This window comes from Asterias amurensis, chromosome 13 (genome assembly GCF_032118995.1).
Source record: "Asterias amurensis chromosome 13, ASM3211899v1".
NCBI lineage: Eukaryota > Metazoa > Echinodermata > Asteroidea > Forcipulatida > Asteriidae > Asterias > Asterias amurensis.
In genome coordinates, this window is record NC_092660.1 from 7,046,849 (window position 1) to 7,064,773 (window position 17,925).

The 17,925-nt window shown below is 37.3% G+C and overlaps 1 protein-coding gene across 2 annotated transcripts in view; it reads right to left on the minus strand.

Moving 5' to 3' along the window:
• Positions 1-1,122: 1,122 nt before the first annotated feature.
• LOC139946540 (ankyrin repeat domain-containing protein 13C-like) overlaps positions 1,123-17,925 on the minus strand; it is a 35,759-nt gene continuing 18,956 nt past the window's right edge. For both annotated transcript variants that reach the window (XM_071944234.1, XM_071944235.1), the window contains 6 exons: positions 15,249-15,448; positions 13,192-13,282; positions 11,127-11,206; positions 8,626-8,692; positions 7,705-7,834; positions 1,123-6,078 (listed from right to left, as the gene is read on the minus strand). In XM_071944234.1, coding sequence (XP_071800335.1) covers positions 5,945-6,078; positions 7,705-7,834; positions 8,626-8,692; positions 11,127-11,206; positions 13,192-13,282; positions 15,249-15,448 — 702 coding nt within the window. In that variant the 3' untranslated portion in view covers positions 1,123-5,944. The remainder of the gene's footprint in view (positions 6,079-7,704; positions 7,835-8,625; positions 8,693-11,126; positions 11,207-13,191; positions 13,283-15,248; positions 15,449-17,925) is intronic.

Sequence of the window (17,925 nt, forward strand, 5' to 3'; positions counted from 1 at the left end):
CCAAGATTTGGTACACAGTTTCTATGATACTCAAAGAAGCTCAAGGTCATCAAACTTATGGGTTAACAGTCTGGTAGGAGCCAAGATTTGGTACCAAGTTTCAATGATAACCAAACTAGCTCAAGTTCATCGTGCTTATGGGTCAATAGTCTGGTAGGAGCCAAGATTTGGTACCCAGTTTCAATGATACCCAAAGAAGCTCAACGTCATCGTGCTCATGGGTTAACAGTCTGGTAGAAGCCAAGATTTGGTACCCAGTTTGAATGATACCCAAAGTAGCTCAAGGTCATCGTGCTCATGGGTCTGGTTGGTGATGCTTTCACAGCGGCACCCTTCCTGAAGAGTATATACTTCGATGTACACAGAAAATATGAATACAAAAAAGCATACCATAAAGTCCTTTTGGTTTTTAGGGGTGCCAATTTGCAAGCTTCACAAAGTCACAAAGTCACAAGGCCTTGTACACATTTTCAGGTACACAAGGCCGTTGTACACATTTTCAAGCAATTTCAGGCAAAACTTGACAAGTGCACAAGGCTTGTACACATTTCAGGCAAAATTTGAAAAGCTCGGCAGAATTGGATTCATGAGTGACTTCATGCATTTGAATTTCAGTAATTGTACTGCATGCAATGATATAGTTCGCAAATTGGATAGAGCGAAAAATGTAGGATGAATGACATACAATGTAGGGTGCAATGGTACGTTGCTGTTACATGGCGCACAATCCTCCAATTAAATGGCACTAATCAGGGCTCAATTTCATGGCTCTGCTTTACTGTAACCAAAGAATCGGTGCTTACGGAAGTAGGGAATTCTGTGCTTATGCCAAGCTTATTTCACGGGTTAGCACAGACTTTTGGCTCACGTGCGTACTCTACGTTACTAGGCATTCTACGCTTATACAGCTAGCAGAGAAATTCAGCGCTTGCACGTAAGCGAGAATGGTGATCGTTAGCGAATTAGTGGTAAGCAGAGCCATGAAATGGGGCCCTGCTTGGGTGTTATATAAACTCACATTGAGATACATGATAAAGCTGCTGAAGGATTCACCTGAGCCTTATACACACTAAAACACTGACTGACAACACTTGAAGAAAAACTAAGCAATACAAAACTATATGCATATAAATGTGGAAAATTTTACTCAGACTTTTTTTCTCATAAAATTAAACTGTACAATTTTCTATCCTCAGTGGGTTAAGGAAGTTTTCTGGTTAATTAACACCCAGACATAATTTATGTGTAGCACCACTAATCTACAAAGTTTAGTTCACCCATGATCTTACACTAATGTACTTGGTGAGTACAAAAAAACACAATCACTGGATGGGAGCTATGCTTTAAGAACACAAACAAATCTTGAACAAATAAAAGTCCATTTCTAAGTAGATCATGGATTTACCTTAATAATGGTGAAAGAATAGGGATAATTGATAAAGGTATTCCAGGGATAATTACTTTCCAATCAGATGGCATAAAACTTTTTAGACCAACTACTTGGGTCATGCGTTTCATTTTATGAAAATGTGACAATGTCTTTCTTTGTTTTTTTATGTGAGGTTCAATTGGTTTTGAAAAGAGCAGTTTTGTTTTGTTGGACATATCATATGCGATCAAACTTACTGAAGTCCAGCTCTTTCATCTACCTGGCCTTCTTGTTCAAACAGAGCTCCCACCTTATGATTGCGTTTGTTTTACTGACCCGTTTTTTTAAAGAAAAAACACAACTTTATTTTGATCAGTGTATTAAATATATTCTTAATTAAAACTGTTTGGTTTTCATGTGGTAAGATAATAAATATATAAACTTTTATACAGTGTTGCTGTGTTAGTTAAAAAAACGCAAAATGGCGACAAGAACAAACTATCGATTAATGTATGGTATAATTGCCAGTCACCCTGATAGTTCAACTTGAAATACCTTAAGACAAAATACAGACTGAATTGAAAGAATGAAAGGGGAAACTTTGACTGAGACATTCTAACAACATGTGACTTTTACATGCTGTTTGACAATAACTAGCACCCATAGTTCAATGGTGGTTGTTTGTAGGCCTACAGAAGTTAAGTGAGTTAAAGGCACTGGGGTCGATTTCACAAAGAGTTAGGACTAGTCCTAACTTAGGACTAGTCCTAGGAGATATACAAATTGCATGGACAGTCCTAAGTTAGGACCAGTAACTGGTCCTAACTCGAGATAAGACTAGTCCTAGCTCTTTGTGAAATCCACCCCTGGACACTTTTGGTAATTGTCAAAGACCAGTCTTCTAACTTTGTGTATCCCAACACATATGCATAAAATAACAAACCTGTGAAAATTTGGACTCATTGGTCATTGAAGTTGCAAGAAAATGATATAAGAAAAAACACCCTTGTCGTACAAATAAGTGTGCTTTCAGACAGGAATAAAGAAGTCTTTTAATATTTTAGTGAGAAATTACCTCTTTCTCAAAAACTAGGTTACTTCAGAGGGAGTCATTTCTCAAAATTTGTTATACTATCAACAGCTATCCTTTGCTTGTTACCAAGTAAGTGTTTATGCTTATATGTATTTTGAGTAATTACCAAATGTGTACAGTGCCTTTAAAAGAATAAAATATAAACAAAAAACTTTTTGGTTTGAAAAAGTGGAAAAAAAAAAAGGATTTCATGAGCACATACATTTCATGAATCCATAAGCCACATCTTTCATAACTTTATTGGTTGATTTGGAAACTGTATGATCTGTTTGAAATGGATGTGTTGTAGCCATGGTGGGCGGTGCTGGGCGGGCCTACCCAGGACTCACAATTGGTCTAGTTACAACCCTGATGATATGATATGAATCAATCATCTAGAATCAAATGACATGTCTGTCTAAATAATCTACAGGTGATTTTTATATCTCTTTATCAGTCATGCACCGATGCAATGACAAAAAAACAATCAGAAAATCATTTTGAATGAGGAGCTCACAATGTATGTCAACGTATACATGTAGCTGACCAATTATAACAAAATATGCCATTTGGTTACAAGCAAAACGGTAACAGTGCAAATAAAAACATACTTTTTGAAGTACAAATTTTTTTACAAAATGAAGTGCTGTAGTAATGATTTATAAAAAATGTGTTCAAACCCAACACCACAATAGGGGCAAAAGCACGGCCCTTTAAGAAACAAAGATTATAAAATGTAACTTGGCACTGTTGGGTGCATGGCAGTAGTCAGTACAATGACTAGAAGCAAAAGCACTGCCCTGTCAACAAATTTGTAACTTGGCAATGTTTGCTGCATGGCAGTAAGGAGTATTATATAAATATAACATGGTTTGAGGGTGACTAGTTGATATTAGCTCCCCGAGGTATTGGAAGTTGACAAACTAGTTCCCGAGGTGAAGCCGTGACAAACTAGTTCCCGAGGTTAGTTTGTCAACTTCCAATACCGAGGGGAGCTCATCGACTAGTCACCCGAAATAAACCATGTTATATTTGTTTTACTATACTTCATACATATTCAGGTACCGGAACATGAGTTTTGAGCAAGAGAAAATGATTTCTTTGAAACAAAATGCACATGATAAGTTTGTTCGTGTGTTGGATGTCGCTTAGAGAGCGCTGTTCGTGCGTGTATACAAAACAGTACCACGATAAATAGCGCCCGGGGATAACGTTGCGCAATTGTAGTGCAACTTGCGTGAATACTCACGTGCATGCTTGGTAATTAGCAAAATTAACACCTGGCACGTGGTAATGAATGGACCAAATGAGAACTCGGCTCTCGGTCATGAATATGTATGAGGTATAGTAAAGACATTTATCACGCTATCACCATCTTGGTCATGTTCCCTATTTCCAATAACAGTTATGAATGCTAACATTCATTGCGCAAACATGGCACCAGACAATTATATCGTCCAGCCTCAGTTTGGTTACAATGATTTGGAATGGAGTAAAATCAAGATGACCACACCGTGATGAAGGTCTATACTTACATCAAAACTGTTTCCTCTTAGTATTAGTAAAATACAACACACAGTGTGTATAAGATTTAACCAGGAGCATTGGATCCAACAAACTGAAATACATCTAAAAGCACCCCGCACTTATGACGTCACTTTTGTTAAAATACACGACTGTCAGACAAACATGCCACACCACCTACGCGATCACTGTGTCATCGACATGCAAACTGCGTCAGTGTAAAAATGACATCTGACACTTTTGTCTGCAATCCGGAACTTAGCTTCTACTTTTAGCACAAGTGCGGAATGCTATTGTTAACAAATAACCAAACTCTCCCGTAAAATATCCTGAATTAAAATGAAAATTTCAGGTGATAAAAGAACAACCAATAAATAGCAAGTTCGAGTGGGCACATTAAGATGACCTGTGGTTGACTGCTGACCAGCAACATACATGCACAGTGACGCACTCACTGGAACGACTCGTTTAGAAGTCTAGTCAACCGTCCGCATTAATTTTCGCTATAGTGACACTGGTTTCTCTCTGCGCTTTACACATGTTAGAATAGAACATGCTATTAGGACCAGTGAAGAAACCATGGGCTCGAAGCTAACCAATAGTCGACCAGCCTGGGTTCGAGTGCAAATGGTCAACCTTTAGTTAACCATGGTGGTGCACACTTGCTCCAAAACTTGCTCCAAAACAAAGAATATTTTCAGTGTTGTATTTGTCCAATTTTGAAGTTAATTAGTCTAGCTCAAAATAAACATGAGGATTGCACTTATAAACTACGCAAAAATAAGCTAACACTATTCCAGTACAAGAAAGGAACAAATCTTGAGCTTAACATGATTTGTTGAAATAATCTAGTAAAAGCATACACAAGAATAACTTATTCAGCTACATTAACAAAGACTATTTTCAATTAGAAAAGGTTTTAAAATTTTGAAGTAAAAGAGTAGATAAAAAATCCTTCAAAGTACTTTAAAAAAAGGTTTTATGGAAGTTCTATTAATTCAGAGTCAAATCTTGGCAAGATACCCCAAAACTAATAATCATGTGATTACAAGAGATGATTTGTTCTTCTTTTGTATGATGGCTCTTGTTAAAGGATTTGGGTACTTTTGGAACACAAAACACAATGTCTACAGATTTACTTTGAACTTAAACCATTTGAAGATAATGATAGTAGAAAGCTTTCCTTAAAAAATTACTTGTTGAGGTGCTGTAGAGTTGAGAAATGAGTAAAACAATGCTAGAGTATTTTTTATCTCATTGAGACAAAAATTATTTTCGTGATTTATTTTACTCAATTCTCAAAAACTACTACACTCTAGTAAGTAATAATTGAGAAAAGCTTTGTACCATCATTATCTTCAGAACGTGGACATTGAGGTCTGTGTCCTACCAAAGGTACCCAGACCCTTTAACAGATGATACAATAAACTGACTAGATTAAAGACACGGACACTATTGGTAATTGTCAAAGACCAGTCTTCCCACTTGGTGTATCTCAAGATATGCATAAAGTAACAAACCTGTGAAAATTTGAGCTCAATTGGTTGTCGAAGTTGCGAGAGAATAATGGAAGAAAAAATGCCCTTGTTGCACAAGTTGTGTGCTTTAAGATGCTTGATTTTGAGACCTCAAATTCTAAGGTCTCAAAATTAAGGTCAAATTTGAGTGAGAAATAGCTTCTTTGTTAAAAAATACACTACTTCAGAGGTAGCCGTTTCCCACAAATTTTTGATTAAATCAACAGCTCTCCATTGCTCGTTAGCAAGTAAGTTATTTTATGCTAACAATTATTTACCAATAGTGTCGAGCGCCTTTAAGCATCAGATGAATAATTAACCAACATATTACTCAGAATATAACATAAGATACTCAGTAAGTTAATAAATACTTGAAGCAATTGGAAGAGAACTTCATTGATAGCAGAGGAATCGTGTGTAACGCTTGCCTGAATCTTTGGTGAGTTGTTTTGCTAGCTGGTGTTAGAGCTCTGGGAAGCGGCTTGAATCTTGGGTATAATCCCGAGGGATTCTAAAGAGAGATGAGGCGATGTTATCTCGATACTGGAAGTCTTGAAATGTAACTCGAGCTGTTATGGTAGGCAGGACTGGCACATCTAAGGGAACCAATATATTTCATCAACGTCAATCAATAATAATAATAATAATAATAATAATAATAATAATAATAATAATAATAATAATAATATAATAATAATAATATATAGGACTTGAGGCATTGCATGGTGAGGTATCAATGAGCATTGATTGACCTGCAGTGGATCCACTGAACCCCTATAAATAAGCCCACTCTTCTCTTACCTCTTCAGTCTCCTGACGATGACTAGAGCAAGCTAGTCGAAACATTTAGACCAATTCAGAACTGACTCCGTGGCAGTACAGTTAATTACGATCCTATAAACTAAAGTAGTAGTCCAGTCTATTTTCTATACCATCCGCCCTGGTAATAGTTAAAAAGCAGGACAGTCCTTTTTAGAACTGAGAAGTCTCCCGAACCTCCGATTATCTACTCCGCGGCAGTAGAATAAAGCAAGACAGTTCTCTAAGAACAACTCTACCTGGCAAGTAGATACACACATGGTGTTACCGCAAACCAAATATACAATAATAATAATAATAATAATAATAATAGTCATTTTTTGAATATAACGCTTCAAGAAGAGCATCTCAAAGCGCCTTCACACTATTACCCCTTGTCACACGGCCGTAAAGCATTCCTTAAACCATCTCAGCTCTGTAGGGAACACACAGCCTGTGCTGTATGTAGCGCACTAAGCTAATTAATCACAAGAACCATCTCTGCCCTCACAGGTACCCATTTACCCCTGGGTGGAAAGAAGCAATGGTTAAGTGTCTTGCTCAAGGACACAAGTGTCATGACCGGGTATCGAACCCACACTCTGCTGATTAGAAACAGCAGTTCAGCAGAGCTCATTTTCCGTGCTCTTATCCGCTCGGCAAAGACACCCCACAATTTATTCATCTCATCCTACGACAGCAAAATACTTGCTGTTTGTTTCTAAACTTGATTGTTAGTTTTTCTAAACCATAAGAATTTTCACTGGTAGTTTATGACCACGAGGCTGAAACAGTGCCGGAACTAGGGTGCACAAGGGGTGCACCACCTTTTGTAGGGGGTACTTCCGGCAAAAAAATAGGAGTAGTTCTGCTGGCACTACAACACATAAGAAATACAAAGACTGCCCTGAACATGATCCGCTGTGTCTGTGGCATAAACCATTATCAATGGACAACCCTGTAAGCAGGCAAGAAAGCATGGGGGCAAACAGTGTTCCATGAGTCATAACAGCTTACCTTTAAGCAAAGGTCCCGGGTTCGAATCCCACCCAAGTACATGCCTGTGATTTGTTTTTCACAGAATTCGGGAAGTACTGAGTTTACAGTGCTTACACACATCGGTGTACAAAATCAAAATGAATATTTTATATCCCCAATGTTAACTTAACATCTATTAAATCAGTCCAAGACCAGCCTGTTCGAGAGCAGCCTGTTCAGTACCCACTGCTATGCCTCTAGCTACCGGTCAACCTCGTAGTCTAGTTGGTATGACACTGCTCTAGAAATGCAAAGGTCGTGGGTTCGAATCGAAGCCCAATAATATGCCTGTGATTTTTGTTCACAGGACTCGGGAAAGTACTGAATATACAGTGCTTTAACACACATCGGTGTTTAATGGTAAAACCAAAATGAATATAGCTTACCTATTTTAACAGGGAAACCAGATGGCATTTTGATTGAGATGAAATCTCGTAGTTTCTGGAAGTGTCTCATCGGTGTTAGTACTTCTAGAATATTCAGCAGATCTGGTATCTCCATTGGAAAGTCCTCACTCTACATGCATACAAAGGATAACACAAACCTTCTCATATAACCAGCAATTTTTATTTAGCACTTTACCACATCCCGAAGGGCACACCAAAGCGCTTCTGACATTATTACCCCTGTTCACTGCGCCATATATTTCATTCTTAAAACCATCTCAGCTCCCTGGGAGTATACAGCCGCTGCTGCGAGTAACCAATTATTATTATTATTAGTATAATTTCTTCAGCCATTTCAACAGTACATGGCAATTCAAAAAATACTTCCAGATGGACTAGGAGAAACAAAAGCAAAATAATTACTGTGGTCCATAGACCTGCCTCCCCACATCTGGTTGTAATACAAGTAATAAAACGAGTAATAAAATATGTATAAAACAATTTATGTACAAAAACATAGGAAAGTTAACTATAAATTAAACATGTCTATGAACATCAAAAGATGGCTACTAAAACACAAAATAGTATGAAGCATGGACTACAGAGTTGTAAGATTAGAACCAGTTTTAGGAGTGTTAAATTTGAGAAACTTTGCACAGTGTAAAAAACAAACTAACAACAAACAGAAACCATCTCTGCCCTAACATGTGTCATGACCAAGATTTGATTCCAACTTTCTATAGGGTCATTCCGTGTCAATTCAACACGCTTTTGGACCTGACCCTCACGGATTTAAATGAAATTCGGTGTGCTGATTGGACAGTTTTTTATACTTTTGTAGAACCATGACATCCCATGTTAAACTTGTAATAATTGTGTATATCTAAAGATATAAAATAAATAAATAAAGATGATACTGACCATTGCTATTAAAGCCTTGAATATCTTCTTTGTTTCTTTAGATACTTGTTGTCTGCCGAGGTGGGATCTGCAAACAATAAGACACAAAGTTGGAATAAAGTTAAGATAATACCCTAACAACTATCCTTCCACACCAAAAATAATAACATTGATTATTTCATTTGCCTTTGTCTCAGTTAGAAGAAAATTATTTTAGCATTGTAAAAAATATTGACATTTAGGATTTTTAAACCCCTAACTTGTAAACATGTTTTACATGCTAAAACTGAGTGAAAATACTATTTTTGTGACATTGTTTTACTTATTTCTTAAAAACTACAGAACCGCAGCAAGTAATATTTGAAGGCAAGCTTTCTACCATCATTATCTCCAAACTGTGTGAGTTTATTGCAAAACCGTGGCAAAATTGTTGTTCGTATTTCAAAAAGCACCCAGTCCCTTTAACAGTACAAAACAAAATACATGACAATATACCCCAAGATGGGCAAGGGACAACAAAAGCAAACTCATGTTATGATCCACAGGCCTTCAGTATGAATGTTTGCCAATCTGATGTCACAAACAAAATCATAACAATATGCCAATGCTTCAGAAAATCAGACAATAACCATGTATTATTTCACAATAGAATGTGGAAAAATATGTCATAAATGTCATAAGACAATGATGGTAAAGTAAATTTTCTTGTTCATTTTAAAGGCACTGGACACCTTTGATAATTGTCACAGACCAGTCTTCTCACTTGGTTTATTGAAACATGTGCATATAATAACAAACCTGTGAAAATTTGAACTCAATTGGTCATCAATCTTGCGAGAAAAACACCCTCAGCTGTGGTTTCAAATTCAATTCAAATATTATTTTAGTGAGAAATTACCTCTTTCTCAAAAACTACGTTACTTCAGAGGGAGCCGTTTCTTACAATGTACTATACAGCTATCCATTGCTTGTTACAAAGTAAGTTTTTTTAAGCTAACAATTATTATGAGTAGTTAACAAAAAGCTTGGGCGATATCTCAAAATTATCGAAAATCGCGATACCATTTCTTAAACGATTACCATATCATCTAGACTTTTTATCGAATTATCGGCAAATCATGGTTTTGATGAAGTATCACAATGTATTCCCTAATTGTGACGTCTTGCAACCACAATGGGCTGTTTAAAAACATTTAGTTCCAGAACCAACCGCAAGATTACCCAATTTATCCCGAAATGACAGGGTTTCTTTGAAAAAACAACATCAAAGTCTTTAGCGCCGAGGCGGTCTCACACAGACATTACAGAAGCAATACTATACATGTAGTATCATTTTCCCCCTGTGTGTGGAGCCGCCCTGTGCCGCAAAATGAAAACCACATTGGGATCATACCACAAACCACAACTCAGCAGAAGTCACCACGTGTGCATTATGGATGCTTACTGGTTAGCTAGAATGAAATGGGCGGGATCTAGCTAAATATGCACACATGTAAGAACAGTCATGCGCAGTAGACACTTCAAAAGACACTTTATGTCAGTACGTGTGTGTAACTGAAAGGCCCAGGTTTTCACACCATGGGTAGACAGTACACCCGACAGATGTATAATGAAACTCAATTTACTACTTTTTTGGAGTATTAAAATTTGGAAACGTTCGTAAGATGTCAGAATTTAAGAGTCCAAATATGAATCGCGATATAATAAAATATCGCAATATTTTTTGACGATACACCTTGGGATATTAAAAGCAGTGTTGCTAAAGCTTAATTAACAATAGTGTCCAATGTCTTTAAACGATTTAAGATAAGGCCCCCCAAAAAATATGTTGGATTGCCCTTTCACCCGATTTTGCTGCTTGGGTCGGTCGGTTGGGTTTTTATTCTTTTTTTTTTCAGATGTCAAAGAATGCCCCAAACTGCATTAACATTTCATGAAAGATCTAGTTGTCAAACAAGCAAGGTATCATCTTATACATCTTGCTTTCAAGCGCTCTTTTTGCGTCTTTATTTTGGCAAATTCCTTCAAAAACAATTCCCAAGAGTCATTTCATTCACCATGTTTTTTGTCCGTTCAATAAACGAGCGATACCATATACCGGTATGGGTATTACTGGCAACCCTCTGTGGTTCAATGGAGTGTTATACTGGTTCCTTGTGAAATCATGACATCGGATAAACGGGCGTGTGGTTTGATATGTGACACAAGCTCACCCTATCCGTGAGTGTGAGGGAAATCGATCTACATTTGTACGTTGTGTTTTTGTGAACGTTGAAACCACGACTGTTGCACTGGGTAATTATTGTCGACTGCAAGTAGTCGGCCAAAAACAAACATTTGTGTCAAATCTACCATTTTGTAAGCATACAATATTCATGAAATCAAAATTCGGAAGTAAAAAAAGGAAGAAAAAAAACCCCTGAAAAAAACAAAAACAAGCAACCGCGATTTTGTTACTTTTATGGTCGGTCGGGATAGGGCAATCCAACAACTTTTTTTATAGGCCTAATTAGATATCTTACCGTCCTGGTCTAGCTTTGATGTATTCAGTCCATGATATATCATTGGGCGGTGGTGATGTTAATGACTGTCTGTACTGAGGCTGTCATTGTTTGAAAAGGAGATAAACAGTTTACTTCATTTGTCAAACTTTTCAGTAATATTCACTCTAATGAAATGTCTCACATATGCACGTCACAGCACCCACTAAGAGTTCATTGTGTTTTTTCCTGCAGCATAGAAATTTAGACGGAACTAATTTTGTGCACACTGAATGCCACTATTGAGTAGCAAATTATTATTACATGTAGCTACTGGTACATTTTGTGTAGCATTTTGCTCTGCTATACAAGGGAAATCATTCGCTGTGCAGTACTAATTTTTATGTAATCTTCTTGCCTTATACACTTGTTAAGAAGTACAAAATCAACCCCTAAACCATAACTTGTCAAACAAACTGATGGAGTGAATTAGACCAACTTGCATCAGATACACATGTTTCAAATCACATTTCCAATTCATATGTGAGAGGTGAAATAACTTAGCATCATCATTTGCAAATTGTTGTGCCTACTCCATGAAATTTTGCAGTTTCTTTAGGTTTCTTTAATATAATGAATAATAGTAAACATTTCTATGGAGCTCTACAATTAACACAGCCCCTCACAAGAGAAAATAAATAAATAATAACAACAAGGCATACTAAGACTTTTGAACCAAACTACCAGACCTTACCACTAGACGTACAGGCAGGTGATTAACTTATTGCTTCTGTCTTAGGCCACATTTCATAGAGCTGTCTTGGGTTTGATGTAAACCCCCCGCGTTTATTTTTATTTTACATAATAATTTGCTTTGAGATACATGGCTAGCGCCCTCTGTGGGCTGCTCCCGTTTGTGATCATTCTGTTTTGGGCCGAAGACCGGTACTGATAATGTTTGTGTGTCTACACCCAACAGATTCACAGATTCCAAGAAAACTAAGAATTACTGAGTCACTTTGAATGCCGTTTCTGCTTGTACTTATTCCAAGGGTCACAGAGCTAAAAGTAGCTTAGCAAAACAAAATAATTCTACCAGCAAAAACACCTTATCACATGTATCAGTGCTGTATCAGTTGATATACACCATGAAAATATGTTGTGTGTTAGTCCTTCTGTACAACTATTACTAGGCAACTGGAAAAACACTGGAAAATAAAAATAAGTCAGGTCATCATTCGTACGCATTTAGTGGGCTCTTTCTCAGCATTTTAAAATAGTAAAAGTTTGTTCAAGTATGGGACACTATTTTCTTCATAGATTTCTCCCTGTCACTATTTTACAACTGTGTGAGGCACCATTCTAGTGTTTCATATAACTACAAAGTATTCACACTCTACTTCATTTTACCATTTAGTGATAAAATGTTTTATATAATAAATGCAGTGCCAATCTGTGGGGGAAAAGTCAGTTGGTTTACTTTGCCCACTTTTCTTGTTTGTCCAAGTATAAGAACCCCATATCATCTTTATAAGTGACAAGGCTAGTGATAAGTTCATTGCAGTGCATGAGCTGGCAAACTAGGAAAAGCATATTATGTGTCATCCAGTGTGGGTAGATCAAGGATGACTCAACCACTGTTTTCTTGGAATATCAGATTTCCATGAATCCTTGTAAATAATAACTCACTGATATCTTTTCCAACCATGGCTTTCTAAAATAACAATTTTAAATGACTATTGGATTTCTAAACTAATTGAAAGTTTTAAATTATTATATTTTACTGGGAGCACAACCCTAATAAATTACTAAATGAATGAGCCCAAAACTTAAAGGCTCCACTTGACAAGATATTGGTTTTTATTTTTTTTCAGGTTCTTTTTTGTTGGTAGAACCATCAGCGTGCCGTTGTCAAAGCTGCACCTGCTACCTGGAACAAGCTTTCTGCAACACTACGTCAAACTTCTCCGAACATATTCAAGAAGAAACTGAAAACTCATTTGCTTTGCTAGTTACCGTTTTTTCTTCAGCTGTTTTCCTTTCAATAAGTGCGCCATATAAATCTATATAATTATTATTTATATTGATTCAAGTTTGCTGTACTTACTTGGAGGTTTGTTGGTAACACAGCACCTTTGCTCAAATTCTCTAAAGCTGTTTTATTCTTCTGTACATCGTCTTCTGATAAATGCTCTCTCCTGTAAACAAAATTCAATCAATTCAGCTTTTTACACAAACACAACAAGGATTTCACTGTTTAACTTGAGCCATTTGCTGATTATCAAATGACGTGTTGATACCATCAATTATTTGATGCATGCATTTACAATGTATGTTAAAGGCACTGGACACTCAAAATAATTGTTAGCATAAAAGATTAGTTGGTAACGAGCATTGGAGAGCTGTTGAAAGTATAAAGCTTGTGAGAAATGGCTCCCTCTGAAGTAATTATTTTTGGGAAAGATGTAATTTCTCACAAAAATATTTTAATTGAATTAGAGACCTCAGCTGAGGTCTCAAATTCAAGGCATCTGAAAGCACACAATTTATTCCACAAGGGTGTTTTTTTCTTCAACTATTCTCTTGCAACAACCAATTGAGTCCAAATTTTCACAGTTTTTTTTTTTATGCATATGTTGAGTTACACTAAGTGAGACAATTACCAAAGGAGTGCAGTGCCTTTAAATGCAGACACTCAGAATAATCCGTGCCAACACAATATATATTTGTATAACTTGTAATGTATATATGGATTGCAAAACGCATCCTTGCTGTTGTAGTTTACATTATAGTACATAAAGCATTGTATGGAAAGGTTTGCGGTAACACCATGTAATGACTATCTCTAATGAGTTGGGGTGGTTCAGAACAGAACTGTTGCTTTCAACACGACGTTTCGATCAGTATGCTCAGATCGTCTTCTGGAGAAAGTCATTACATGGTGTTACCGCAAACCTTTCCATATCGTATTTCCACCATGCAAAGTTTCAAATCCTACTTAAAGCATTGTAGTTATCTGGTCCCCACTACACAGAATAACATCGTCGCTGTTGTTATGCATTAATGCACATACTATGGTCTGCTCCACACAGGGAAACCAGTACCACTTGCATTCCCAAGATAAGTGTTAAAGGGCGTCCAGTGAGTAAATGGCCTGCAGCCAATTTCAAGAAACGCAAGAATTAATCCTATCTCGAGTAAGGAACTTGGGATGGGTTTAATGCATCAAATTCAAACTCTGGTGTTTCTGATCAGCAGAGTGTTGGTTCGAATCCCCAGCCGTGACACTTGTGTCCTTCAGCAAGACACATAACCATTGCTTCGTCCTTTGGATGGGACGTACAGCCGTTGGTCCCATGTGTTGTGTAAACGTATGTAAAAGAACCCAGTGCACTTATTGAAAAGAGAAGGGGTTCGCCCCGGTGTTCCTGGCAGCATATTGCGCCACAGCACCTTGTTAACCATTACATGGTGCTAAGGATTAGGTCTTATATCTCAACTTCGTACCACTCCTTGCAGTAATAATACCTGGCGCTTTGTATCCTTTGGCAAAAGGCGCGTTCTAAATAAGTTTATTATTATTATTATTATTATTATTATTATTATTATTATTATTATTATAAGTCGTGAGATTAATCCCAAGTTTGGTAAAATCGACAGCAGGCAGTTTTGGGTGGTACAGTGACTAACAAAGGGTTCATGACCAGCACTGTTTACATTAGAGATCATACAACAAAGTATCTGTTGAGACACTTTAATGAACCAAAAAGAGAAATCTACAAATGTAGTCAATACTGACAGGCCTGGAATTTCATCTTTGAAAGGGCAAGGCTGTTTTCATTTTGAAAAGGGCACTTCAATTGGAAAAAAAAAACGTTCATGGGAAACGTTTGAAGAGCCACCAAGGCCAAGACCAGGGGCAACTCCATAGCCTGCATGTTCATGGGAAACGTTTGAAGAGCCACCAAGGCCAAGACCAGGGGCAACTCCATAGCCTGCATGTTCATGGGAAACGTTTGAAGAGCCACCAAGGCCAAGGGCAACTCCATAGCCTGCATGTTCATGGGAAACGTTTGAAGAGCCACCAAGGCCAAGGGCAACTCCATAGCCTGCATGTAATTCCAGGCCTGTTATAACGTAACTGATAGTAAATGTAATATGTACCTTTTTCTTGTCTCAATGATCACGTTATTGATGGTGTAGAAATTTGCATAGAAGTTACCAACCATTTCACTCTTGTTTTCCCTGAATAACCAGCCACTCTGTGCACGATTGAATGTGATTGGTTTAGTTGACATGGTTACCGTGACAATGTCACTACTCATAAGAATGTCTACTTCCTCTTCCATTTCCTTCTCCGTTTCCTACAAGAAAGCAAAGATGGAGTAAAGACAGTCAATTTATGGAATAATAAGACATTGACACCAAATAATCTAACAGGTCTGATACTTCACATAGGCAACAAAGGTGATTGCCTCCATGCCCCCTAGTAATTGCCTTTGTGCCCCTTGAGATGCTCCAGTAGAATTTTACACTTTTCTCATGAGTGCCCTTAACCTAGGAGAAAATGCCTTGGTGCCCTTGAAATGCTCCAGTAGAATTTTACAGTTTTCTCATGAGTGCCCTTAACCTAGGAGAAAATGCCTTGGTGCCCTTGAAATGCTCCAGTAGAAATTTAAAATTTGCCCTTTCAAGAACAGAGCATACAGGCCTGATCTAACCCTTTCAACAATAGATGTTATAAATTCAAACATGCAAAGTGCAACCATTTACAACTGATCCAATTGATTATGACAAACACCCTCAACTTTGGTTCTGTCAGGAAAATATTTCCAATTCAAGTTTTTTTTTTCCCCCAAAGGCACTGGACACTATTCGTAATTACTCAAAATAATTGTTAGCATAAAAACTTACTTAATGTAATGATCAATGGAGATCTATGGTAGTATAAACATTGTGATAAATGGCTCCCTCTTAAATAACAGAGTTTTTGAGAAAGAGGTATTTTCTAACTCAAATAATAAAAGACTTCAACCGAAGTCTTTTATTATGCATCTGAAAGCACACAAAGTCAAGCAACAAGGGTGTTTTTCTTTCATCATTCTTTTGCCAATTCGATGACCAATTGGGTCAAAATTTTCACGGGTTCGCTATTTTATGCATATGTTGGGAAACATCAAGTGAGAATACTGTTCTTTGATAATTACCAAACATGTCCAGTTCCTTTATTAAGAAACAACCCATTGTTATAATGTAACACTTCTCTTCTCACTTCTCACAGCCATTATACACTTTCGGTACAGAAAACAAAAAAAAAGTTCACAGATTTACAAATAACTTACAGGGTTTACAGAAGGCAATGGTGAAAGACTTCTCTTGAAATATTATTCCAGGAAATGCTTTACTTTTTGAGATTCTCAATATCGAGAATTACGGATTTATTTTTTAAATACATGTCATGACACGGCGAAATGTGCGGAAACAAGGGTGGGTTTTCCTGTTATTTTCTCCTGACTACGATGACTGATTGAGCCTAAATTATCACAGGTTTGTTATTTTATATATAAGTTGTGATATAATGAATAGGGTAGATGGCCTAAGCTTTCGATCCAAACCGGACCTTCTTCAGAGGCAGTTGTAAGTTGTGATACACGAATGTTGTGCCAATTTAGGCCAAAATGTGTGGACTGGCAATACTTTAGAAAATTTTCAAAAAATCTTTTGACATGCAAGATGCAGAGATCCCAAGATTCTTTTTTCATTTGTCATTAGATGAAAACTGTTCCGACACCCGGTTGCCATAATTTTTGTTGGCGCACGAGGTTATGGAGGTGCAAAAACGCAATATATTGGTAAAATTTGAACTTTGACCTCTATTATTTCTCTGCGCCAAAGAGATCCCACGCACTTTGCACTTCAATTTGTTTTAGGGATGCAAGCTCTTTCATGTGAACTTGTTCAATTCATGGGATCTTATAGGCGCGTTGAGTTATGAGGCGTTGAAAATGGCACGAGGGCACTGTTCGTCAAAGGTTCAGGTGCGCGTAACATGACGCGCCAACGAGATCCCAATTTTTTTTTTACTTTTGTTATAAGCCCAACTGGAGGTTTCAAAAAAATGTTTTACTTTTGTTGGGACCAGCTTGGCGCACATTTTTGTGTTTACAGGGAATGTACTATTTGTTTCACGAAGGCTTTTAGGCCGAAACTTTGGTAACTGATAACTCCAAAACCGAAAGTGTCAGCAAACTAATATTTTGGATTTATTCGTTTGGTATGATAATGTATCACTCTAATTTTTTAGAAGAAGATCTGAGAACCCATGAATCACCACTTGGTACATTCTTACAGGCAGGGACTCTTAATGGCAATAAGGATGACATATGGAACAAATAAGTAACTGTTCTGCAACAATAATGCCCTGTTATAAAGAGGTTCTGCTTGTAAAGAGTTTAGGCCCATTCACACGAGCGCTGCAAACGAGGGTCCCTGGTTAAGGGCGCCAGCCATCTGTCACCTTTACCGCGTGCGATTTTTTAGCGAGCATTCACACGACACACACACACACACATGTAAACATACGTCCCTCGTTTGGGTAGGCTTGACTGCATGGACTAAAGTCTACAAGCGATTACAGTTAAAAGGAATAAAATAATACAATTTCATTGAAATCAATTTCATTTTAAGTCACATAAAATGTAGAATATTTTACAAACATTTGCGATAACGTATCTCTCATCCCGGCGGCCGGCGGGAAGGGGGTTACGCTTTCGAAGCTAAAAAAAGAAAAACACGATTCAAATAGCTTTTTGGACGTTAAAAAATTGCTACATTGTTGAAT